Source organism: Pygocentrus nattereri, chromosome 5 (assembly GCF_015220715.1).
Source record: "Pygocentrus nattereri isolate fPygNat1 chromosome 5, fPygNat1.pri, whole genome shotgun sequence".
Lineage (NCBI taxonomy): Eukaryota > Metazoa > Chordata > Actinopteri > Characiformes > Serrasalmidae > Pygocentrus > Pygocentrus nattereri.
Window position 1 is genome coordinate 45,333,926 of NC_051215.1, and position 27,357 is coordinate 45,361,282.

Below are 27,357 nucleotides of genomic sequence, written 5' to 3' on the forward strand. Positions count from 1 at the left end.
GATATGGTCTGGTTACCTGAGCAGCGTTGGTGGGGGCGTTACTCACAGTGAAAGGAAAGAGAGAGATATCGCTGAATATGGAGACACAGGAATGGCAAACCCAGCCGTCCCCTGCAGCGTTACTCATGGTCAAAGCCAAGCAACGTAGAACTGAAGACAAGAGAAGCTAAGAGAGAGAGAGTGACAGGTCCTCTAGGAACCAATAGGATTAAAACCTAGTTGTTTTGCTTTTTAATGGGAATTGGCTTAATGGTTTCCAAAGGAGATCTCTAGTTTTCCTATAAAACACCTTTAAATCCCATTAGGAAATCATTAAATACATTTAGAATCAGCCAAGGATCAACGGTTAAACCATTAGGATAATATCACCCTGTCAAGAAAAACGAAAACGCATTACAAAACCATCAGGAACCAACAGAAACACTGGCAGAGGATCTAAGACCAGAATCAACACTGGCTTGGCCCTTCAGAGGTGGTGACAACTCAATGACCTGAAGGGGCAAAACATCTTAAAGTTGTTCTTCCTCTAAAACATCAGTGAAAATATGGCAAACATGAAGAAATAAAAGTGGTCACCGTTGTATTTTTAAAATGGGTGCTGCCTCGTCCTCAACTGGCAGTCAAAAGGGTTTTTAAAATGAGTTGATCTTGCTTTTGCTAATCTTTAATCATCTTCATGCGTCTCTAACAGACTGTTTTGAGTGTCTGTAAAGGGCTTCCAAGGCATTGTTAAACAGGAAGGGCCCCTTTGCAGAATTTTGCTCGGATCATGTTCAGCTCATTCATCACCACACAGAGAGAATGTCACTCCTCTGTAGTTTAGCTCCAGTTTTGCTTGTCTGTGTCCAAGTCTCGGTGCAGTGATGATCAAACTTTTTCCTGGAGATCCAACAGTTCAGCTCTAGCTCACATCACACCATCCTGATCCAGTTCACAATTGTCCTGGACAGAGAATGACCTGCTGGATCCACTGGTGGACATAAATGAAGTCGTATTTCCAGGAGAAGACCTGTAGCCAAAACGGGGCAGGCGGTACGGCTTTTCAGTGCCAGTGCCTCTCTGTCTCTTTAATAATTCTCCTTAATGAAGAGCAGCGCGCCCCTCCTCACGCATGCTTACGTAGGTCAGGTTCCCGCCGTCTTTGTTTCACACCCGTATTCCGACAAGTCCCGCCTCTTGTGCGCGGATAGGTCAGTAGTTCATACAGTTCTTGGTAAATGCAAAATCCGCCTAATGCATATTTTAATAATAATAATAATAATATTTTTGTGTACAAAAATTAAAAAATACAAATACAAAAAGTAGGTATTTGCACTTTTACACAGGGAAAAATCCTTTAACATTTCAGCATGCGGGTTGGATTAAATTACTATATTATTATTAATAATAATAATAATTATTAATAATAATAATTATTATTATTAACAACAACACTAGTAATAATAATAATAATAATAATAATAATAATGTTATTCATTCATCTGGAGGCTACAACTTGCAGAAATGATGCCCGTCTCTGACGAGCAGACCAGGATAGGCCAGTCTTATTCTTCGGTGTCTTCTCCGTCAGGACCGCCTACTTACTGAAGGCTTGTCCAGAAACGTCCAGCGTCTCCTCCTACAGCCAATAAGCGCACAGCTTCAGAGTTCGCTCTACTAGCCAATCCGTGTCGCCGGTGGGCGGTGCTAGTCGGAAAGCGGGTGGAGAAAACACAGCGCCGGTCTCCGGGGAATCGGATCAAGCTGGCCGTCGCTGAGTGACACCGCTCACCTCGCCTCGCCTCGGGGAGGAAAGAAGAGGACCTCCACTTCTCCAGGGCCGCCACCGTCTAAAAACCAGCAGCCATGAAGTGTATGTTGAACGAGTAATGTTACTTTTAGTAGTTTTTCGAAACTTTTGCGGCACAACAGACACCACCGTTCACACGACCTCCACACGGCGAGCTAACGCACCACTGACGGTGCACCTGCTCTCAGTTAGCATTAGGTAGCATTACACACTTTAGAGCTTTTCAGTTATAATATGCACTGGAAATGGCGCAGACGGTTTTATTATGAAGCTGTGTGTAGTCGTGACCTGCAGCGGCCGGCGCCGGGTTACCCTGACCAGTATTCAACGTTTGTTAGCTGTGCTGTGAGGCTCAGCTGCTGTTGGTGAGGGTCAGCATCTCGGGGCGTGAAGCTCTGCCCTGTTTACGAGGGTGGGGTATAAATGTTAATGAGGCCAATCTGCGGGAGGTCGCGAAGGTTTTCAGATGCGAATAACCGCATTTTTACATTTAGAACAAAAACCTTCTTGCTCAGCCTGAGTTAAGTCATTTTTTTCGTAGTTGTTGTGTTTGTGGCTCATTTTTACGTCGTTGGCGTTTGGTGCTTCTGCCCTGCGCCCGTGGCTCTGCCCTCTGCCCCTCAACGGCAACGCCACATTTATTTATAAAGCACTTTTAAAAACAACGTCACTCGGCCAAAGTGCTGTACAAACTGCAGTGATAATATTGAATAATATAAATAAAATATAAAACAATAAATACAGACTAATGTAAAAAAAAGTAATTAAAAACAATTCAGTAAAAAAAAAAAAATTTCACATAGAATAAAAGGAGAAATGGGAAACTAATTTGGGTGAAATGGCAAAGAAAATAGATGTGATCGCACATTTAAAGGCAGACGGTTCCAGAGTTTTGGAGCCGCTACCGAGAAGGCTCCGTCTCCTCCAGACACGAGCCGAGATTTGGGACCAGCTAGAAGAAGCTGATCTGCAGACCTCAGAGCTCCGGTTGGACAATAAGGCTGCAGCAGTTCTGTCAAATATGCCGGAGCCAAACAGTTTAAACATTTAAAAACAATCATTAACATTTAAAATGAATTCTAAAAGCAACTGGGAGCCAGTGCAGGGAGGCCAGTGCAGGGGTGATGCGCTCTCGTTTTCTTGATGAGGTCAGAAGGCGGGCTGCAGGCGCCGGAGAGCCTTGATCCACACCGATATAGAGGGAGGTGCAGTAGTCCAGCCGCGATGTAATAAAAGCATGGATAGCTCTCTCAAGCTCCCTTTGTGGCAGATGAGTTTTGAGTGTTGCGAGAAGTCTCAGCTGAAAATAGCTCGTCTTCGCAGCTGAGCTAACTTATCAAATTTAAACTTTGAATCACAGATCACACCAAGGTTTTTTTGCATGGGAGCTGCCATGAGAGGAGGTTGGGCCAATGGCACACTGTGTTTATGTTGGGCGGGAGATTATCGTTACCAAATACCACGATTTCTGTTTTGCTCTTGTTCCTGTGCTGCACACCAGTTACCATACGAAAAAGAGGGAAAAGTAGTTGTTTCTAATCTGCATTTCTCTCAGAATTCTCTGTTTTATTTTTTAGGTCTGTTTTTATTTTTCCCGGCATCACTAACATTGCCACAGAGCTGCTGCCCTATCTGCCTGCGTTCATTAACCTGACATCCAATTCTTAGTGTTTTATTTCTTTGGCACAAACCCACTAATTATAAATACAGACATGATGTGTTCACTTAGATCCCTTTAAACAAACGCCTCAGATACCAGGAACGTTTTTTTTTTCCAAATGAAGTTTGTTTAACCCCTTATTATCCCAGGCGTATCACATACTAAGACTTATTTTCCAGTATCTCCAGCCACTCCAGTGCAGACTGGCCGAGCTGTTCTTCGTGTAATAAAACTCTGGGCCTGCTGGTGGGCTCTGGCCATTCTAGGGGTTAGTGGTGAACATATGCTGAGATTTGATCAGAATAAGTGGTAAATGGTGTAGCCTGTGTAGTAAACAGTTCAGAGGAAACCCTGCAGTGTCCGCCGTGATCGTCCCCCTGTGTGTGTTTGTCCTGGCTCTGGTTCGGAGGGATTAGTGTCGCCTTCTGACTAACTGACGATGACTAAATAAAAACAAACAAAGCCATCTTCAGCTGACACTAGACAAATGAATGTCCATTTTTGGAGTAAGCGTCTTGAAGGAGCAGATCTATGGTTTTCCACCCAAAAGGCTAAAATGATGAGCTTCTAAAATAAGATACAGCATGAAGCAAACTTGCTGTAGACTTCGGAACTGCTTTGGGCATCACACTACATCAGAGCTCTGGTTTGAGATGTCCAACGTGACATTCCTCATGGGAATTATGAACTATTATTGTAAATATTATTGTGAATGATTATTAAATTTGGATTTACTTATGAGCGTAATAGGTAGTATTGTGGTCGTTCAAGCTTCGGTTACTTGTGGTCTGCTTGAGAGGGAGGAAAGCAGAAAGCAATGATGTGTAGGAATGCATCAGTACCTGCAACCCTTAAACAAGTATAGATAAGTAAAAGAGTCCTGGGTGAGTTATGTAACTATATTCTGTTATTTATCAGGTCTTAGTTTACAACAGAAATAGTAACACACTTGGTGAAACTGAATATCTTGTTGTGAACTGATGGGCATATTGGAGTTTCTCATATGCTTTTTAAATATCAGTATACATTATTAGAGTCATGGGCTGGAGGTTAGGGAACCAGCCTCGTGACCAGAAGGTCGCCGGTTCGATCCCCAGAGCCGACAGCACATGATTGAGGTGTCCTTGAGCAAGACACCTAACCCTTAACTGCTCCCCAGGCACTGAGGATTAGGTTGCCCACCCCTCTGGGCAAGTGTGCTCACTGCCCCCTAGTGTGTGTGTGCACGCACTAGTGTGTATGTGGTGTTTCACTTCACGGATGGGTTAAATGCAGAGGTGAAATTTCCCCATTGTGGGACTAATAAGGGTCTCTTAATTAATTAAAACATCCTCAAGAAGTATTTTTGACATTACCGTCAAACTAGGGCTGGGCAATATAATAATATATGTTGTTATTGTGATAAATTGTGTCACTGTAAAATACACTCTGCTTTTCTGAACATGTCATGCCTGTCAGTATTTGTATACTGACCAGCTGCATGTTTCAGTATAAAAATAGCAAAGTTAGTCTTGTTTAACTGGAATTATGGCAACACAGTATGTAAAGTATTGAATGAAAATCATCGTATTCATAGTTTTTGATAGTATTTTTAAATGTAGCATTACTGGTTCTTCTCTCTCTGTTCCAACTCATAAAATGTCTGGAAACATAAATATGACATATCATGTATCATAAAAATTTCTTGAAGGAGCAATACTGTGTACTTTTTTAGTCTGTCTCTGTACGAAGCAAACAAAGCAAAAACAAACCTCACCCGTCTGCCTGTCGCATGCTCATTCATTCAGCCAGCCATGCCGGCATTCCCTGGATGGACATCCAGCAGTAAAGTGAATAAGAAAAGCTTTTTTTTAAGTCGCAGCGAAGTTATTTAACGAGCCATGAGCACATTCTACAAATACACCACCTGTGTAGGTAGAACTCATTTCACTCACCTCTCTGTGCTGTTGTGTTTAATTCTGCTTCAGTGGGGAGGAATGTCAGTCATGCCTGCTCATCGGAATATTAGGCCACATCCAGGCAGTTCTCGGATAGCATTTTTCCGGCAGCGTTTTCTCACGTTACTGTCTTTTTTATTCAAACTTTACTATATTTTGTATATGATACAGTACAGTCAGATTCTTCTGACTGTATCCGTCAAACATATTAATAAAAATATTAAACTAGTGTTAAGTTTTACTGTATTTAGATAGATGGATAGATAGATACTTTATTGATTCCGAAGGAATAATAGCTTATTATTATTAAAATTATTCATGCTTATTTGTAGTTATTCTGATGTTATATTGTGGTTTTACTGGCAGAACACACTTACTGCCAAGATAAATCATTTAAAATATTTTCTTGACCACCTAAGACTTTTTCACAATATTGTGTTGGTACATAATTATGCTTACATTAAAGTCACCACAACAGAAGGAATTGGTTATAAAATTCAGCTTAGCCATGTGTGTCAGAAGCAGAAGCTTACTTAAAGTCTGCGAAAGTAAAGTAAAGCGGCTTCAGACCTTGTGCAGCCCGCCAGCCCTATGGCACTGTAAAAACTAAGCCTAACAGCATAACAGTGATGTCATGTACGATGTTTTTCACATTGTCACATTACTGCACCGCCTTGCTCTCTCTAATCCCATTGTAATGGGATTTTGATTAGAAAACACTTTGATCAAGTTCCCATCAAGTTGCTTCACATTCTTCCATTGACAAAGTGGTCTAAATTTAGCTGCTCAATGGAGGTGCTCAAATTAGGCAGGGTGAACAGACAGGCCTTAAATGATTATCTCTTTTCTCTGTATCACGGCCTGAGCCCTTTGACAGCACGCTTGCCCTCTCATATCTGTTTGCTGGGAGCAGAAAGAGTAGAACAGGCATCATTCAGAGGTTTCATTCTGAGGGACCCTTCTTAACCTTATTACAGCGCCCTAAAGAGGGAGTAGCAAAAATATTACTGAGCTTATCGTTTAGAAAGCTGTGCTTTTACAGATAGGCATTTACAAGTGACCCTGTTTTACCTTGTGGCTTTTTGATTTGTGTGGTAATTCAGGCCAGATTTTCAAATTAACAGCACATCTAGACAGTTGAGGCAGAAGTGATAGGACAGAAGACGGGTTTCAGATAAGCCTGACAAACCTGGTTAAATCGCCAGTGTTTGCCTTCAAGTCTATTAAAGGAATCATTTTTGAATGTATTATTAGTCTTTTTGTTTGGCAGTCGTCTTTTCTTAGTTTTCTGTGCATGAATAAGCCAAGTTTGACTTACTGAGTTTACATACATGTGTCTTTACAATAATACTACATTTTGTTGCATATATTTAATCTCATTAATACCTTTTGTAGGTAAAAGCCAAAGGTTTACCTGGGTTGGTTGTTAAAATACGATCATTCTCAGTTGAGAGGACAATGTGACGATATTGTATTGTTATCCTGATCAATTTTGTTAATGTGATAAAGAATATGCTTTTATGAGCTTATTGTGAATATCATCGGTACATAAAGAACAATTATGACTTGTCTGTGTGTCGAAATATTGTAATACATATCATGTATCATGAAAATGTTTTTAAATCGTGTGATATTATATTTTTGCCATATTGCCAACTCCTAATGTGCGAAGCTGTTTTATTGTAATTAAAATGTAATTAATGTTAATTATTGTTGTCAATCATATTGTAATTTCTGATTCATATTACCAGGTATTAGTTGCTGACGCAATACATATCGCTGTTTTTAGAAGAAAACCTCCAAAATGATAACTTTACAGGAAAAGGAAAAAAACCTGCTTTACTTTTGATGTAAGTCAGTTATGTCAAAAACTGAAAAACAACAGAAATGGAGATTTTATTCCAACTGCAGCGATATGTTCTTTCGATATATTGTTCTGAATGATTCTGCATTAAGTGGTAAATTCGCTATCGTATGGGTTATGGGGGTTGAACCGTAGTGTCTGTACTGGCAGTGGACAGTGTGTTTATTGGGGGAAGCCCACCATACCATTCTTCAGGTCACTCTATTTGTGTGTTAGAGGAGGGGAGGCCTGACCAAAGGCCAATTCACCCCCCCAACCCCCCCCCCCCCCCCACAACTGTAGCGCATGGTCTTACCATATCCCAGCATAGCATTAGTGCTGATAATAAAACTGACATAAAACTGCTAATAATTTGTACTTAATTAAGGAAACATACATTCATCAGTAACTAATGAGATAATTTAAACTTATTCTCTGGTTTGTTGAAAATCTGGTTTCTATCTATCTATCTATCTATCTATCTATCTATCTATCTATCTATCTATCTATCTATCTATCTATCTATCTATCTATCTATCTATCTATCTATCTATCTATCTATCTATCTATCTATCTATCTATCTATCTATCTATCTATCTATCTATCTATCTATCTATCTATCTATCTAATGTAACATCAGTTGTTACCTTATTGGAGATCAGTGTTGTATCAGATTGAGACGTCTGAGATCTATCTATCTATCTATCTATCTATCTATCTATCTATCTATCTGTCTATCTGTCTGTCTGTCTATCTGTCTGTCTGTCTGTCTGTCTGTCTGTCTGTCTGTCTGCCTGCTTATCTATCTATCTATCTATCTATCTATCTATCTATCTATCTATCTGTCTGTCTGTCTGTCTGTCTGTCTGTCTGTCTGTCTGCCTGCTTATCTATCTATCTATCTATCTATCTATCTATCTATCTATCTATCTATCTATCTATCTATCTATCTATCTATCTATCTATCTATCTATCTATCTATCTATCTATCTTGGTGACAATAATGTGTTTCAAGTGTCAATTAATGGCCTGTTTCTACTGGCCTAATCTGCAAAACCTTATTTTGTCAATTAGTCTTCATCACACAGCCCATTTTCTGCTCTGGCTACTGCGTAGGCCACTTTGGTCGATGAAGCACCCTAGCAAACTGGTCTAGAAACATCCTTTGGTCTAAGGGGAGGCTATATTAGCCCTGTGAATCATGGGAGGCCTGGCATTCTGGGTGTCCCCTTACACACCATATAAGGGCCCCCCCCCACAATGCCACAGTGCTATCGTTTTCTGCAGAGGGCCAGCTATTCTTAGGCTGTCACTCCAGCTCATCTGAGCAGGCAAGCACTCTCTTCCACTTTCCAGCTCTTTTCTAACTTTTGCACTCTATTTTGTATTAGTTATACACAAAGTACATAATTTGGGTGGGCCTAAATTGTTTGTGTCGTGTAGATTTTTACTCGTCATCATTTATTCTTTCTTTCTTTCTTTCTTTATTCATTTATTTTTTGCTTGTTACATTTTTGTGTGAAAATTATTGTCATTTTTTCACTTTTTTCTTCTTTCAGAGGCTATTTGGCACCTGCCACACCTCCACCTCTATTTTCCCATCCATTCGGAGGAAGAACTACAAACCAAACAAAACAGCTGCACACATTTTTTTAACAATGAGTACTTACACTGTGACACTCAACGGACCTTCGCCATGGGGCTTCCGCTTGCAGGGAGGCAAGGATTTCAACATGCCCCTCACCATTTCCCGGGTAAGAAACCCCAAAAATAGGAACTGCAAATGTCCACTTTAGGGTTATAGTTTGTAGAGAAGCCCCTCAGACTCCTCTGAGGGCGTGACCTGTCTTTGAATGAGAGAATAAGATGTATAACGTAAAGATTTCCCAGAAAAGAGTTTCCATCGCAAAATTTCTGTGTCTGGTTAATGAATTAATTTTCCATTAGGTTCCGATGTTGGTCTGATGTTGTTTATAATGTATGAGATGCTGACTTTATCCTTCATGGAGAAGTGACCTCAAATTGAGCAATTGATTGTTTTCATAAAAAAAAATCTTGCTTGTGGCCTATATAGTTGTGAATAGTGTTTATTCTGAAATATGGTTGTGGTTTTGTATGTTTACTGTGATAGAGCTTAGGATTTTGCGAAGGACAGTGAGTTTATATATTGTAAACTGTCACTTTGGTTTGGGCTGTTACATTAGACAGGAATGGAGCGCTAAACATAAGAGGAAGGTTTTCTCATTGTGTTGTAACAATATTACTTTTATGAATCCTGGACGTTTGCTGTTCTCTGGTGAGAAAAAGCTCTACTACTCAATTGACAGTTTGGCATTAAAGGATCCTGAAAAAATAGGCATGTGTAAAAAGATAAGGTGGTGGGCATCCAGTGTTATTTGGATTTGGTCCACTGGCAGTGATGCAGTGCCATTCTGTCACCCCTCCTGACATACCTTGTGGTCATGCTTTGCCACCACCTTTGCCACTCCAGTGACGTAAACATCCATTTGTGGACAGTCATGTAAAGTGATTGTGCCATTTGTTCTCAATGGACACATCATTGCCACAATGACCACGCAAGTGCAGTACTCGAGTTCTACAGTTAAAAATAGCTGAGCTTTGATAGTCTGGATAATATATTGTTTGTTAATTGTTCTTTGCAATCTTTGCAGATTGTTCTGATGAATCAATGTGCTCATGTGCTCAAACACAAAAATAAGTTATTTTATTGTAAAATAATTTAGAATGACCCATATAGTGATAGTCCTCTTCACACTGTGAATATTCACATTTATTGTGCATCGAAATCTCAATATGCATCACTATAATTCAGTGCCAGGACCCCTTTGCACCCCTGTTCTCTGTCATTGTTTTAGGTGACAGTTTGGAGTGAGTTTGGCTTGATTGACTGTCCGTGGCAATTAGTAAGCATGGCTAAATGTAGGTGTGTGAGTCAGACCCGAGGCTTGAAGGCTTTCCCCCTGCAGTAAAAGCCCAGTAGCAGAAGGCCTAGTCAGTCACTGCAGTGACAGGTGAGACCCAAAGCTTTGCTCAGCTCAAGGCGCCCGAGAGACGGGAGGGGATGTTCCTCTAAAAATACCTCTGAATAATGACAATATCAGCTACGGCCAGGGGGTACCAGGTGTGAATGAGACAGAAGGAAATGTCTGTGTGCGTTTGTGTGATTAGCTGTAGATTAGTGCTGTCATTGTTGGTTATGAAGTGAGCTAAACAGTAATAAACTACACACAGTACATAAAAGATTCCAAAATATTTTGACTGGAAAAAAGTGGCAAAAGCCTGTAAAGAAAGAATCTTTATGATTTCAAAATATGCATTATCATCATGCACAATGCCAACAAATCAGTTCATAAAGAAAGTAAATCTTTTTTTAAACTGAGTTTAGTTGAGTATTTATGACAGTTCTACTTCAGATGTAAGAGTTGATCTGCATGCATTTGTAATGAGCCAAGTACAGTGCTGTTGGGGACATTATGGGTCATTATGGAGGGGACAAGTGAGAAAAACACATTAAAACTAATTAACACATTAGTGCTAATTGTCACCAAGATCCCCTAAAGACTTGAATAAGTCACACATTGACAAGTCACACCGATTTACAGGGACATGGTGGGACCATTTAACATTAGCTCTACTGCACTTCTCCCCTGTAACTGCACTTTATTATTCTAATTTCATTTGTAGAAGAATCATTAAATATAATGATTCTTCTTTTTTAAAACCTGTTTTATTTGTGATTTAATCATATCTTAATTTCTATTCTCCTTCAGTTTGTTACTTTTTAAATCATAATCTGACGATTTCATCATCATCGCTTTGAATGATCACAGTTCAGGTGCTATATGAAGAAATATTAATGTACTTTTAAGTTGTGTCTGTCATCTTACCTCTGAGGATTGATTGGCACTCATGAAATTAAGGCGCTGAAATTAGGACTTTTAAAGGCATAGAATGGTGAAAAAAAGAGAAACAGGTGGCATATAGAAAGCATGAGCCTGCAGCTCTCGAATAATCTAAAAAAGCAGATGAAAGATATAAATACCTTTTTACGAGGTTTGGAGGAAAAGGAACTGCTGAAGAAATCAAATGGTCTTGAGGCACAGGAGTCTCATAAGGCGCGAAAAGATATGCGCTGATATAAAAAAATCATATTAAAATATGATTGTGTTTAAGTATAAGTTTTGTTCTGAATGATATTTTTAAATGATAGTCATATACAGTAGGTACAATAAATGTACAATAGGTAGTAGTTTTATTGTACTTACTGTGCATGTACAGTAAAATAAAAGAACTTCTAAATATAATAATCAAAAATTGATTTGCAAATTGAATGTCGTAGTTTTGGAATATTAAAGGATGGACAAAGTGGGTGTCATTGTCATTTATCAGACCCTCTTATCTAGTGGAAGCAAAATACCTGCTTGAACTAGGCACCTGGCATTCATTCTTTGCTTCAAGTTCATTAAGACTTCATTAAGGCTCAATTTCTGAGCTGCTGTGCTAACATTAAGTGTTTGTATTGGTTGAACTACAGCTGAAATTCAACTAGCGTGTTTGGTAATATGAGGGAGTACTCATAATGGTCACTTGCATGCTTAGCAAGCCTGAAATAACAAGCTGTGTTCAACAGATACAGGAAAGAGTAAAATATTATTTAAGTCACCTGATACAAGGTGCAAAATGGAACTGAGGATGAGTAAGGAAGAAAAAAAATAGGAGAAAAGGCAACTCAGCAACTAAAGAACAACTAAAAACTCAAGAACAACTCAACAACTAAAGAACAACTAAACTCAAGAACAACTCAACAACTAAAGAACAACTAAACTCAAGAACAACTCAACAACTAAAGAACAACTAAAAGCTCAACAAGTCAACAACTAAAAACTCAAGAACAACTGAAAACTCAAGAATAACTCAACAACTCAAGAACAACTAAAAACTCAACAAGTCAACAACTAAAAACTCAAGAATAACTAAAAACTCAAGAACAAGTCAACAACTAAAGAACAACTAAAAACTCAAGAACAACTCAACAACTAAAGAACAACTAAACTCAAGAATAACTCAACAACTAAAGAACAACTAAAAGCTCAACAAGTCAACAACTAAAAACTCAAGAACAACTGAAAACTCAAGAATAACTCAACAACTAAAGAACCACTAAAAACTCAAGTCAACAACTAAAAACTCAAGAATAACTAAAAGCTCAAGAACAACTCAACAACTGAAAACTCAAAAACTAAAGAACAACTAAAAGCTCAACAAGTCAACAACTAAAAACTCAAGAACAACTGAAAACTCAAGAATAACTCAACAACTGAAGAACAACTAAAAGCTCAACAAGTCAACAACTAAAAACTCAAGAACAACTGAAAACTCAAGAATAACTCAACAACTGAAGAACAACTAAAAGCTCAACAAGTCAACAACTAAAAACTCAAGAACAACTGAAAACTCAAGAATAACGCAACAACTAAAGAACCACTAAAAACTCAAGTCAACAACTAAAAACTCAAGAATAACTAAAAGCTCAAGAACAACTCAACAACTGAAAACTCAAAAACTAAAGAACAACTAAAAGCTCAACAAGTCAACAACTAAAAACTCAAGAACAACTGAAAACTCAAGAATAACTCAACAACTGAAGAACAACTAAAAGCTCAACAAGTCAACAACTAAAAACTCAAGAACAACTGAAAACTCAAGAATAACGCAACAACTAAAGAACCACTAAAAACTCAAGTCAACAACTAAAAACTCAAGAATAACTAAAAGCTCAAGAACAACTCAACAACTGAAAACTCAAAAACTAAAGAACAACTAAAAGCTCAACAAGTCAACAACTAAAAACTCAAGAACAACTAAAAACTCAAGAACAACTCAACAACTAAAGAACAACTAAACTCAAGAATAACTCAACAACTAAAGAACAACTAAAAGCTCAACAAGTCAACAACTAAAAACTCAAGAACAACTAAAAACTCAAGAACAACTCGACAACTAAAAAACAACTAAAAACTCAAGAATAACTCGACAACTAAAGAACTACTAAAAACTCAAGAATAACTCGACAACTAAAGAACTACTAAAAAGTGCATGCTGTAGTGCAGCGCATTAAGAAACGTTAATAGAAAGTTCTAATACATTTCCCGCTGAAGAGGGTTGTGTCGCGGGCCTGTGGAAGGAACTGAGTTACTGTGCTGTGCGTAGTTCAGATAGAAGTTTGGGGCAAGGACACTAAAGCAGTGAGACCCAGCCTTTTGAGCAGGCTTCATTTTTGAGGAAGAACACATGAAGAGTTGAGAAGTCAAAGAAATAAACTAATGTACAGTGGGGCACTTCTTAACCAAAGTGCAGAGGTAGTGACAGACTGAGCACTTTGAAACCTAGACTGTGAGATACAGAGCTTTGTATCTGATTCGTGTTTCCACAGGAACTCAGTTGTGTGATCTCAGCAGAGGAAACACATTGTAGAGCTTTGTGAGGCACAGAACACTCTGTAGAGTAGAAATGGTGCATGAGGGGAGGCCTGAAAGGAGGGAACAAGTGAGCAGCCCCTGCAGTCAGGGAGAGTAGTGTGATCGACTTAATGAAAAATTAATTTGATTGTTTAGTAGCACTTCAAGGTCTGTATGAAGATTGTACTGTGAAGGGGTTATTAGTAACATAGAGGTCCAGATGAGGACTGAATACAGGATGAGAACTGAATGCATCTGTCTCTGGCTTTGGGGAGATTGACTGACAAGAAAGTAGTTTCTGGGGAGTGTCCTGACTTGTATTCAGGCTAGTTGGTGTGAAGACGTTTGTTCCTCTCAAGATGGGAAGATAGCTGTGCTAGGACAGTCCAGGGTTTTGGACAAAAATGAGAGTAGCATTTGTGGGGTCTAGAGAAGAGTCTCTGGAATAGCAGTGCCACTTGAACAGATTTGTGAGTGGATGGAACCGGACCAGATGTTAACAAGTTAATTGTTGAAATCAGAAACAGCAAAGCGTTCTATGTCTCCGAAATAATTGGAATCAGATTGCAATGGTTTCTGCGTATTGTCTTACTGTTTAGGTCTCTTGAACTAATAAAATAATCAAACAGCTCTGAACTTCATATTTGGGATTCTTGAAGGGGAAATATTGAGTACAAAGAGTGACAAAGATGTGGAAAAACATTGAAACAGAGGATAGTTTCCTTGAAGATAATGCCCAAAGATGCATCATACATACATCATACATGGTTTTTGACTGAAAACATAGCTGAATTCTTGGTTTAAGCCAGTGTAAGTTTTACATTTTTTTTCTTTTTAACTGCAACGTGCGCTATTTGACTAAAATGCAGTGTGTGTATTTTAGAATATCCACAATAACGTTATCATGCATGCTTAATATGGCGGCTTACGGAATTACTGAAAACCGGCACATCTAGGCACGGTAGACTTTGTAAAATACAAAAATATTGTTGAGAGAAAGAATGTTTTCTACTGGTAGTACATTGTTTATCATTCATTTTCTTAAACACAGCAGAATATTGTATTATTCGCAGACTAACTCTTAGCTTTTGCTTGCATCTGTTTGGCATTTTGAGAATCAAAATGATTTCTGTTTGCACTGCAAACCCTCGTTAGGTCTAGTTTAAACGAATTGCTTTAGAAAACATAAAATGTTTCATGCATTTTCCCAAGTACAATTTTTCAGCAGAAATGCCTTTGGTTCCCAAACTATTAGTTAGCCTATGAGATATCTGCCTCATGACATTGCCAGCAGAATGAGTAAACTTGCATTACAATTTTTCTTTTTTGTAGTACTGAACTTTTCTCACTGTCCAGCTGGTCGTTAGTAAAATGACTGAAAGGGTTAGTCTATACAGTATGTGCTCAGCAGGGGCTGAATTTCCTGATATTTTATAACAAAGCCTTGTGACATTTGATGTGATCCCACAGTACTGTCAGATATTTACTGGGCTTTCATCGGGTGGGAGATTTACCATCTTAATGCTTTTCTATTTATGATGCACAATTTAAAATTAATATAAGATGTGTGTGTACGTGTGTGTAATGATATATGATATATATAACTTGAATTTCTTTTGCACACATACCATTCCACTGTCGTCTGAGCATTATGTCTTAAACAGGTCCTTACCCATTTAATTCTTATTATTGAAATGGCATTTATTGGATTGGTCCCCACAGCTAAAGACCCAAGGCGCAATAATTAGTGCATTAATGGTTTTATGATGTGTATATGAGCAGTGTTGTGCTATTAATGACAGTTTGCCTGGAGAGAAGATTGAGTACCTTTTTAAAATGTAGGATTAGCTTAGCTTCTGTAATTACTCTTGAGTTTTTGTCCTAGCTTCTGGAATCAGTTTTTCACTTGTTCTTTTAACACTTCTGCTCTCTAGTCTGTGGCATTTTAGTCAACCTTTGTGTACAGTTAATAAAGAGCATATCTATAAATTTGAGAGTTAATTGGACTGTTATCTGTGCTATTCTCGTCTTCCTATCTCTGCATTCTCTTTTTCCAAGCAGCAGTTGATACAGAGGAACAGAACTGACCTGCCAGCTCTGCATACTTGATGGTATTTAGACACTAAACAGTGCTTGTGGTGTTTATCACATGCTGAACTGATACATCTTCATTAACACTGTCAACCATTTAAATTTTTAAGTAATTATTTTTTGTAAATTTTTTTGTCTGACTTCCTGTCATTATAGGTCTAAGGTCTATTTAAAAAAATCGAGCTAGTCAGTCGATCCATCCATCCATGCACATATCCTTGAATCATCTAAAGAATCAGCTACCCTGCCCATGAATTCATCTGTCTACTTCTACCATGTTTTGTCAAGTTTATGGGAAAAATGGGGAGCTTCTATCCACTGATGGACAAAAGTGAATTTCAGAGTCAGTGTTCAGTGTTTGGCTCAGTGTTTCTGTATTTTCTACTTTTTGAATGATGATGATGATGATGATGATGATGATATCTCTATAAACACATTTATAATAGTAGCAATAATAATAACAAACAGCAAATAATTATTATTGTTCTAATAGTACTTTCACTTTTGCCACTGTTACAATAATTATTGTTGTTATAAAAGACATAAAATATAACATTTTATAAGCCCTTCAAAGTAAAAAAAAAGCTTCATTCTTAACTTAAAAAAAAAGGTATGACTGTTTGCAACTGAAATGTGTTCTTCACTGTGTAAACACTATCATGTGCTCCTGTAGAACCAGTTTTTAGTTGTTCTTCAGTTGTTGAGTTGCCTTGCCTCATGTTTGTTTTTCCTTCCGTGCTCATCCTCAGTTCCATTTTGCTCCTTGTATTAGGTGACTTGCATAATGTGTTACTCTTTCCTGTATCTATTGAAGACAGCTTGTTATTTCAGGCTTGCTAAGTTATCACATTGCCTGTTGGATAGATTTATTTCATCATGCGCAACAGTCAAATCCAGTTTTGTCCAACAGAGCAAAACGACAGTAAAAATGGAAACCTCTGCAAAGCAAAAATCATGGCATGTCTTGGTCGGCGGAGTGTCTTCTTGCAATACGCTCACTTTGCGTGCGTGCGTGTCTGCAGTGTGTGTGGCGGTATAAATACTATGCTGATGTTTCAGCAACGGCAAGCATCACTCTAAAACACTCTTTTCAGAAGAGTTATTTAAGCTGTTCATGCTCATGTCTACTTTGTCTCAGCAGGGCTGTTTGTCATCAACATCATTCACATCAGCATGTGATGTCACAACCATGGTCACATATAGGGCTGCACTGATACCAATACTGTAGCGGTATCAGCGCTGGTGCTTGCACTTAAATGCAGTATCGATATCAGTGATGAGCTTGATACGGATACCTAAGACCATTACCGTGAAGTGTGCATGTGCGCCATTAGAAAGAACTTAACAACACATCGGCGATGTGAATTGACAAGCAGCAGGAAAAAGCGATGGAACGGTCTTGCGTCCCTTTCCTTCAGCAAAGCCGAGAAATCTGTGGCTCAACGGCTGCTGCTTTTAGCCTGTATTTACTGAACTCCAGCAGTCCAAAGCCCAGAGATGTACAAAAGAGCATGGGATGCACATACGAGGCAAATGACTTGAGAAATTCAGATGTGAAACCACATTCAGCACCGTTTTTGCAGCCGTATATATAAATATGCTTAAACCAACTGGTAAATGGCATTCATTCAAGCTTGATATGTTATGGTAGTGTCACAAAAAACAGCTTTTACCAAGATAGGATTATTTTTAAAGTGGAACGGTATATCAGGAGTTATAAGCTACTTAGGTTAGACACAGTTAGTACTGGTATCGGTACTCAGTATTAACCTATTACTGAAGTGGAAGATGTGAGAAATATGATTAAAATGCTTCTTATTTCTGGTTGCCAGGAAGCAAATATATCACTGTAGTCTTCCTATACATGGGGTTTTCGCTTATAGAGTCTGAACTGAACACTTTATATACCACATTTTAGCCTGGACTGCATTTGCACAAGGCATAATACACTTCAGCCAAACAGACCTTATCACAAACCCCTTAAGAAGCACATTTATGATCACAATGTGAATGAAAATCAAAGTGTCTCAGACACCCTGAATGCTTCCAGTATGTCATGACAGTTTATATAGTAGAATGGGACATAGAAATCCTTCAGTGGTACCCACTTAGCTGCCCTATATTGTGCCCCTTAACACCAACAGCTCTCTGTTCTTGAACAAGCTTAAAACTATGCTGTACATTCCAGGATCTCAGCCATTGCAGCCAGCCATTAGATAACGCGCTGCTTATGCTTGCCACCCCTGTACAGTCCACCTGCATATCAGCAGCCCTGTATCCCCCTGGCCTATACCATGACAGGCAGTTCTTAGCGTGCTGACAGGAAGGACTGTTTTTAGCATGATGTTGAAGGTCAGGTCAGTACTACTGGAGAGACTATGAGGGCTATATATACCAGCAGTGCACTCCCACACCCATCCGAATCAACCAGCTCTATCCCAGCTCTGGTGGCTGTGTTAGATCTCCTGGAAGCGTGATAGTCACCCAGTTGGTACAAAACCTTATTTAATTGTAGATATTAACTAGATTCTACTACAAGCTTGAGTGTCTGAACATAAATGTGTTGCCAAGGACGCTTTGTTACATATGTGACTAAGAAGGTAGTGATAGTGCAGCTTTTTCGCCAAACAGCCTAACTATTCTAGCTGATGGAGGCTATTTCCAGAAACAGTGACAAAGTTATATATTGGCATTTCCACTACTTAGGAGAAAAGACTGTCTAGAAGATGACAAGTCCTTATCATTTTTCTTTGAATACACAACTCTCTTCGAGTTCTCCGCTATCAGATGGACAGTGGCAAATGTCAACAACAATTTCAATTAGCAGTTTCAATCTCCTCAACTGTTATCTTGCTATCTGTATCTCCTCCCTCTTTTTCTCGGTGCCCCACTTTCTCCCTGTCTGCTTTTTTGACCCACAGAACAGGCCTTTTGTGTGTGTTTGTGAGAGAACAGGAGATTTGAGCTGGCATATCAGCCACCCATTCACCCAGGCATCAATTGGAATGAGCTGAGAGTGGAGAGTTAAAGTGTGCTTTGTGAACCGGTCCTGGTAATCCTCCCCTCACCCTCTCAAAGCCTTTGTTTTCCCATGCTCCCTTCCTTTTCCTCTCCCTGTTGGCTTTGCTAAACTAGGCACGAAGCAGAACTATCGATGCAACCAGGGCAGAGTTGAAATGAAACAGTGGTCAATAGCTTGTCTCTAATTCTAGGTACTTATCCAAATAACACTGGCCCCAGCTGTATGCGCATGTAGTCATTGGGTTTCAGTCAAAACATTTATACTGTATTATATCAGGCACAACAAACCGGATTTTAAACCCAGTGGCGGATGTTATGCTATTTCATTTTAAAGTACTTGTTTTGGCAATGGAAGGACTTCTGCTGTACTGATTAGAGAGTTTAGATCTACTGTACAGGATGTGGAGGATGATAAGTAATGTACACTGGTCTGTTTTAAAGGGCCCATAAAAATCTGATGTTTTACTATGAAACAGTTTGACATAGCACGTATACGTTGAGTGCATTTACATACACTTAATAATCTGATTTTTTCAGTAATTTACATGCACCCGAGTAAACAGATAATGGGAAAACTCCGGGTCTGCATGTCTACATCTGGCAGTAGTCGGATTTCTGCTTGCAGCCAGCCAGTAAACTCTTAGAAGAATCTAACTTCATTTATCTTTAAAAACATCATGCAGCTTTACGTGAAATTATGAACATGCGTGATCTAGAAGACAAAGAAAATTTAAATCCATCATCCTCAAATATGTCAAGCATGTATTTGGTTTCAGTGTAGCTCCAAGTGTTTTGATGCAATCTTGCAGTAACGCAGCTCGCTTTTTTTCCTGGTACTGCAGTCTGTTTTCACACATGCACAGACTTGAGAAATCTGAAAGAAATCTGAGTAAGAGTATGCATGCTCTGAGAAATCTGATTACTACGATAAAATCCAGCTCTCTTAATCTGATTTCTAGACCTTACTCCAATGTAAGATATTGGAATACTGTTTACTTGACCATTTGAATAATCAGATAACTGCAGAAATCCGATTAAGTCGGATTATTGAGTGCATGTAAGCACACTTATTATTAAAGTTTCAAAATGTGCCTCTGACTGTCCAGGTCCTACGGGCCATTTACAGAAAACTGACTTGCAAAAATAGCCTGTTTAGAATTTGATGTATTTGCGATGTCATGAAAACCAGTGTTAATCCTACCCGTTCACACTGAAGTTATAACAAGTTTCACCCCAGGCTACTTTTTAGATGAGGCTCAGTATGTGGCAGCTGATTAGGGCAGAAATCAGTTATATTTATCTATCTAAAAGGCACAGTAACAAAAACAGCCTCTAAGAAATTAAGAGACTGTGATTGTCTTTAGCATGTAAACCCACACAAACATTGCAAGTGGATATCAAGGATAGAAATACTGTACAAGAAAAATGTGAGATGTGGCTAATTTAGTGCTGTCTTCAAGGTATTAAGTGGAATTTGGCATGCACTGTTTGACTGAAAGTGACTTGTTAGAGGCTTAACCAACCACACAGCTGAGCAGAAAACCAGGATCTCACACTATGCAGCCAGTGATCAGAGGACGGATGTCACTCACATGCTTCCAAGAAGGCTCCTTCGCAACAGTGAGTCATTAGAAGAGCATGGCATCACCTCTGCTGTCACCACAGTAACCTTTACTGAGATGTCAGTAGTCTCCCACAGGTGCAAGTGTCAGTTAGCCATGACATTTACAGTACGGAGAAGGACATTTACAGTATGGAGGATTCTTCGAAAACCAGTCCGTCTCCTGACCATGATGCCAAGACTATAACTCATCAGTCGGACTGAAAAAAAACTAGCAATCACCACACAAAGTGCTAGCTTTAAAACTGCTCTAGACAAAATGACAGAGGGTCTCTCTCAGCTGTAGTGGATATTTCTGTCCATCTTCTTCCAGACCAGATCTGCACCTGACATTCTGAAGTTGATTCGTTCAGTCTTTCAACTGCGTGCATTTGAATGTGAGAGTAAAGGTAATCCAGATGACTATTTAATTAACTCAGCTCCTCATTATCATTATCATCGTTTATTTTGACACGCCTACACTTATGTGAGTGTGTGATACAGTCATAAAGTATTTGTAAAGCCATGCCAGCAGTTAATCAGTCCTCAGGCCTCGAAGCGTAGTTATAGAAAGTTTGAGTGGTGGGCTCGAACTTGAGAAGGGTAATTAATAGCGGCAAAATGAGGGCAAAGCCACTTGTAAACCAGACCATGCCAGTATCAGCAAGTGGATATAAAGTGTTCCAGCAGTGGCTTAGACTAATTAGGATAATAATACCAAGACACATGATTTAGCCTGGTGTTGGTTTGTATTGTTCATGACAAGCTGGAAAGAAATGCTTTGAGGAAACACAGCTGTTGTGTACAGATTTAGTGGTTGTTGCTCTGCACAGTTGTTATTTTTAAAGTAGACTAATGATTTTCTGCAAACGACAGTCAGTGGTGGTTGCATTGAGTTTGGGCAAGTCACTCTAGCTCAGTGGTGGATCAGCGTTCTCAAGAAGAAGTACTATTACTGTGATATCAATTAAATAGTTCATTAAAAAGTACAATATACAAAGCTCTGGAGAAAGTGCAGGAACGTTTGGGCTGTGGTGGAAAATTCTCAACACTGAAATGCAATACCACCACCGGTGAGTGGTGGGTATTGCAAATGAGAAGCCAAATTGTTGTAATATAGCACTAAAACAATATTAGACCTGTTGCCACCAGCACTTTATTAGACCTTTTGTCACCTGCATTGTATTAGCCACAGAAGTAATCTGTAATCTGCAGCTCTACTTGTACGTTTACTCTGAACAGCTAAACCTCCTTCCATTTTAAGCTGGTGATGGAAGTAACTTGCTTTAATGAAAATGCAACACAATCTTTACTCTCTCTCTCGCAGTATAATCTGTACACTTTACACGGCTGAGCTCTCATGCAGCAGTGCTCTGACTCCGATTGGCTGTAGTTTTTGTATGATGACACATTTTAGGCTGCATTTAGTTTGAATGCCACAGATGGTTATTACTAGCTCCACTCATACTCATCTGGAAGGTTAACCCAAATCAGCATGTATACGAAATGAGTTAGTGACAGTGGAAATCATGTGAAAATGCTTGATGCCTGCCTGATGGAAAATATGGCAATATTTGGGGGAAAAATGATTTGCTTCCATTGTTGTGTTGCACTTGGTATAGTGTAGTGGGTAACACCTCTGCCTTTTATTCTGTAGACTGGGGTTCAAGCCCCACTTTGGTAAGCACCCTACACTATACCAATAAGAGTCCTTGGGCAAGACTCCTAACACTGCCTTCGCCTTCCTGTGTAAAGTCATATAAGTCGCTCTGGATAAGAACGTCTGCCAAATGTAATCTGTGATCATTGGGACCTTATTGGTTTTTCACTCCCTATAGTTATTTGGTGGAGCCTGGCTTTAATGCTTTATAATGTATTGTATTTTAATTAACTTGTTATAGATGCTGCTGCCATGTAACCTCTATGCTTGATACGTGGCCCTCCTTACTTGGCTTGGTCAAGAGGGGGGTGTGTGTCATAAACTACACAGCTGATAAGCCCAGTGGATTTTACAGATCAGAGGAAAAATGTCACCGCCCAGTCCTACACTGCTGCATCTTAACATCTGACTGTCCAATTTATTTTTATTTATGTGACAGTAATTGTGAGTACACTGTGGTATTTTAAGTATAGTTTAAAGATCTGTTGATCAGCCAACTTGTGCCTATTGTGTAAGAAGTGTGAAAACATACCCAGGGCTGTTAGGATGGAAGCAGGAGTGCGAGGGGGCATTATCTTATTTTTACTTCTTAACGAGAAGGGTCTGTCAGGACACTTGCCCTAAATTTACCATATTCATTACATGAGTGGATATGCGCTTTCTCTCTAGAAGGATTTCTAAGACATTTGAGCAGCATGTAAAAGAGACTGAGACGTGTAAACGTAGTGTTACATGATTTAAGTAAAAAGAACATTCATGTGGATTTATGCCGTGTAATAACTTGCTGTGTTGAGATGTTATTGACATTGAATGCATTTATTGATGGTGCTAATGGATTGCAATTACAATTAGCCTTATTTTGAGCTCACCTTACAATATATCTCTACATATGCTTTCATTAGGATATTGTGGGCCCAGCTATCATGGATAACTCATTGTTGTTTTTTTTCTATGTAGGTCGTTTTAATGAATAAAAGCTGTGACGCAATGCTAATAGAAGGTGGCTGTGATACTCTATTGGCCCTTTGCAGCAATAGAGGACACAGGAGCTTAGAAGATAAATAGTAACATAATGCTTTTCTTATTTTCCCTCTCTTTTTGAATGATTTGTAGCAAAAAAATATAGTTGTTGGCTCGTTACAGCACTATAGAAAACAATCTAACAGCACTAATTTGCTTTAAATGTTTGAGGTTTGAGTAAAGAACACAAAGATAATTATGCAAGCGCCATCAGACTTTTTCATAGTTTTGCCCGTTCCTTATCCCCTAAAAACATATATATCAGTAGTTTGTTACTGATTTCCAAAATCTACGGGCGAAAAGATTGGGGGGGGGGGGTGACACCCACTCTCCAACTACCTGCTGTTTTACCTCTGCTGCTGTTCTGCTTTGCTACGGTCAGCATAGTAGCATGCAGCCGGAAAGCTTGCTGAGCTATGTTTATGAATGTGATGATACACAAACATTTTGCTTACTTGTTTGTATTGTCCATCCACAGATCACACCTGGGAGTAAAGCAGCTTCAGGTAACCTGGTTCAAGGTGACATCATCGTGGCCATTGACGGAGTCAGCACTGACGGGATGACTCATCTTGAGGCCCAGAACAAGATCAAAAGTGCCAACTTTAACCTGGCCCTCACCATGACAAGGTACAACGTTTGTGTGTGTGTGTGTGTGTGTGTGTGTGTGTGTGTGTGTGTGTGTGTGTGTGTGTGTGTGTGTGTGTGTGTGTGTGTGTGTGAGAAAAGGAGAGACAGTGTCTGTGTGACCATAAGCACTCTGTTGCTCATGCCGGCATGTTTACTCATTCTCACTAATGTCATTGTAATTCTTTTGACTTTGCGTATTGTGTGTTATGCATTATTCTTTTGTTGTATAAATTGTAGAAGAAACAAGTAAATTCTAATGTAGTTTATTTCTTCTAATCATAGTTATTACAAAATGCACTGCTTTTCAAAAGGAAGGATTTTTAAGGTCAGATAAGACATGTAATTGATCAGGATTAACTGTTGATTACTATGTGATTCACACGTGTACAAATAAAACGCAGCATGTTAACACAGTGTTGTCTTTCAGTTTACTTACTGCTGGCAAGATTTGTGTTGATATATTTTATTTATGTGGGATTTTCAGTGTAGGTTAACTGGTAAGTTAATTACCAACAAAAGACAAAAGCTTATTAATAAAGTCAATAACTGTTCATAGGCCAAAAATTACAGCGTGAGAAAGCATAGAATTATAGAAGTATTTATAACTGATGATGACAAGCTTATATAATCACAGGTCTTTCACTGCACTAAAATATATGAACCTCTTCTGTAAGTTCACAGTCATTTCTAAAGTCATTTTAAATGACACAAGAGATGTAAGGGAGTAAAATGGTGTGCCAGGGTGCTACAGCTGGACTGACATGCTCTCAATAAACTACTGTCAGTCTTGATTAGTGTTGCTGTAATAGAAGATCAGACAGGGAGATTAAGTGTTATGTGTCTAGGGGTGATATTAAATTTCATAGTGGTATGCTGACCAAGCAAGTGAGGCCTGAACTGGGGAACGTGCTTTCAGAGGGCAGTGGCTCTCAATACAACCAGATACACCATTAGCCCCTTTCTCCTAGGACAGATTCATGCTTCCATTTGGACAATGTAACATATCCAGCAGTCCAGCACAGTTAACTTGGAGTTAGACATAATTGCAACAGTCCTTACATAGAATATAAACTAACTGATAAAAATGCGCTTTAGGGATTAATATGGGTTCAATCTGCTATAAATTGCTGTGACATTGCTCCTGAGTGGTAAACTGCTGTTTAAAACTATCCTGGAAAAAGCTGGAAAAGCACGGCCGCAATTTTTGTAGTAGTCATAATTTAAGAAAGAAAATATTATTTTTACCAATGCAAAGCTGGAACTTGCATGAGCCCACTTCTTTCTTTCACCTTCGTGGCTTGGGAATGCACTAATACTAAAATATGACTGAGCGCTGTAACATCCCGTTGGAGTTGTGTGGTGCGTGATGATTTAACGCTGCTAAAGCTTGTTAGGATGTTAACTAGTGAAGAGGTGAGTTCACTGTAGGTCAGCACAGTTACGCCACTTATCTTGTCACTCAGACTTGGTCGCAGGAGAACAGATCGCCTGTCGCTCCACTCATACAGGGAATGTATAACACCACGTTTCAAACGATGCTAAAGTATTTTTTTTTACCCATTTTTTATTTTCTAATCATGTTGAAAAACTCAGAAGTACGCCCTCTCCTGGCGACAGCAGAGTAGTGTGGCTTTCCCTGCAGGAGAAAATGCCATCAGGGATTTTGCTAGAACGTGGAAGTGTGAGAATGGTGTATTATGTCGAACCTTTCTTATCGCTCTATCGAGGAAAATTTTATTTCCCGATAATTATCATGATCGTTTTATCGCCCAGTCCTAAATGGGAGCATGTCTGCTCTTTTATGATCTGCTTCAGACTTATGTGTTTCTGTTGTATTTTCAATGTGATTCTTTTGGCATTGTGTTAATGAATATCTGGTAAATCCATTTTTTGTTCTTTGGTTTTTGCAATGTTTATATTTATTTGCTACATAATTCATACCATTGGGTTGGTGACCCAATTTTGTATTTGTCTTTAAGCCCCATGGTAATTCAGTTTAGTCTAAAGTAGACCTGGCATTTCTGTTCTATTTCTTGTATGTTAAACGTTTCTCCCTAGTCTCAGTGTCTCTTTCTGGTTTTTCTTATTCTGTTATTTATTTATTATTTATTTTTTTAATCTATATTGAGTTACAAATGCCAGCAATGATTTTAGGTGACTTTGAGCGTATTGGACTTTTTTGTGTGTGTGTGTGTGTGTGTGTGTGTGTGTGTGTGTGTGTGTGTGTGTGTGTGTGTGTGTGTGTGTGTGTGTGTGTGCGCGCGCTTGTGTTAAGAGGAGGTGGCGATGTTTAAACTGAGAGAAGGTCACAGAGCTTAATTTCCCCCCATGTTTTGTCTCAGTCAATTAGCCAGACTGCAAGCAGTTGAGCTTAATGGGACAGATATGAAGTGGATCCCACATACAGACTGCAGAGTCACTCCGGGCACAGGCTGCTGCTTCATCATCTTGTCCACGTTCTGCAGACGTCAACCAGTTCTCAACTGTTTCTCTAATTGTACTTTTCTATGTCCAACACACAATTACTTTTCCTATATCTCAGTTCACCTCAGTGATGCATGCATACACTTGCTTTCGATTTTTAAAAGAAATCTACAGGGATATTTTTATTTTTCCACTCCTTTAAAGTTCAGTCTTAGAATTATGTAGCATTTTCTGCTTATACGATCTAAATAATCCCAAACACATCCAGTGATGTTGAGGTCTGTGGGGTGGACAGTCCATTGTTCTAAGAAGTATGATTTATCTGATGGTGACAGTGTTGGAGGTCTGCCAGGTCATGCTCGAGTAGGAGTGCAATTTTCTCTTTATTTTTCAATTATTTTTTAAGTTAGAGCTTTGGATCCTCGTGGTTTTTCACGTATTTTTCTTTGACTTTCCTTCCTCATGCAAGTGGATTATCTTACATTAAATATCCTCAGATACATACTTAATGACTGTTTTGACTGGTAATTAAATAAATGAAGGACATAATACTGTTTATCAGTGCTGTACCGTAGGTATTACTGTCCATTCACAGTATTCTTACAGAATAGGTCTTAAGTTTGTGTCTTATGTCTTTTCTTAAGTGCAGATTGACTTACATGCACTTGAGTGTTTTACAGAGCTTTTTTCTTCAGAGAAGTTTGAAAGAGAACAACTTTTCTTCAGTCTTTTGGCTTTTTTTTTACTGCTCTGCTATTTGCAACCCCTGAGACAAACACAGAGATATACTTACACAGATTTAACAGTATATGAAGTTATATAATTTGCAGTATTCCACACATAATATCACTAATATATTAATGTTTTTTCAGTTGTTTAACTAATTTCAGGAGCCCAATGTAGCTCGATTTAAGTGGATATGAAAAAGCAAGACATTTTTGCAGTGTGGTGGGGTGATAGCTGACAAGCCTCAGGAATTGTGGGCATGGATATAACACAGAATCTTATCAAATCTTCAGTGGTTCAGGAATCATTCCTCTCCTCCACTCCAGATGGTCCATGCTTGTTATTTGCCACTTTACATAGCATAGTTCATCACTAGAAGCATGAAATGTCTCCCCTGCTTGAGGTGCATTTGAAAAGAATGACGTCTGCTTCTAAGTGGAAGGCATAAATGGTTACTCACCAATTGTGTTTTCAGG

At 38.9% G+C, this 27,357-nt stretch overlaps 1 protein-coding gene across 3 annotated transcripts in view; it reads left to right on the forward strand.

Annotated features, from left to right (window-relative positions):
* Positions 1 to 1,726: 1,726 nt before the first annotated feature.
* ldb3a (LIM domain binding 3a) overlaps positions 1,727 to 27,357 on the forward strand; it is a 35,805-nt gene continuing 10,174 nt past the window's right edge. For all 3 annotated transcript variants that reach the window (XM_037538584.1, XM_037538583.1, XM_037538586.1), the window contains exons 1-3: positions 1,727 to 1,852; positions 8,790 to 8,984; positions 23,580 to 23,731. In XM_037538584.1, the coding sequence (XP_037394481.1) occupies positions 8,889 to 8,984; positions 23,580 to 23,731 (248 nt within the window). In that variant the 5' untranslated portion in view covers positions 1,727 to 1,852; positions 8,790 to 8,888. The remainder of the gene's footprint in view (positions 1,853 to 8,789; positions 8,985 to 23,579; positions 23,732 to 27,357) is intronic.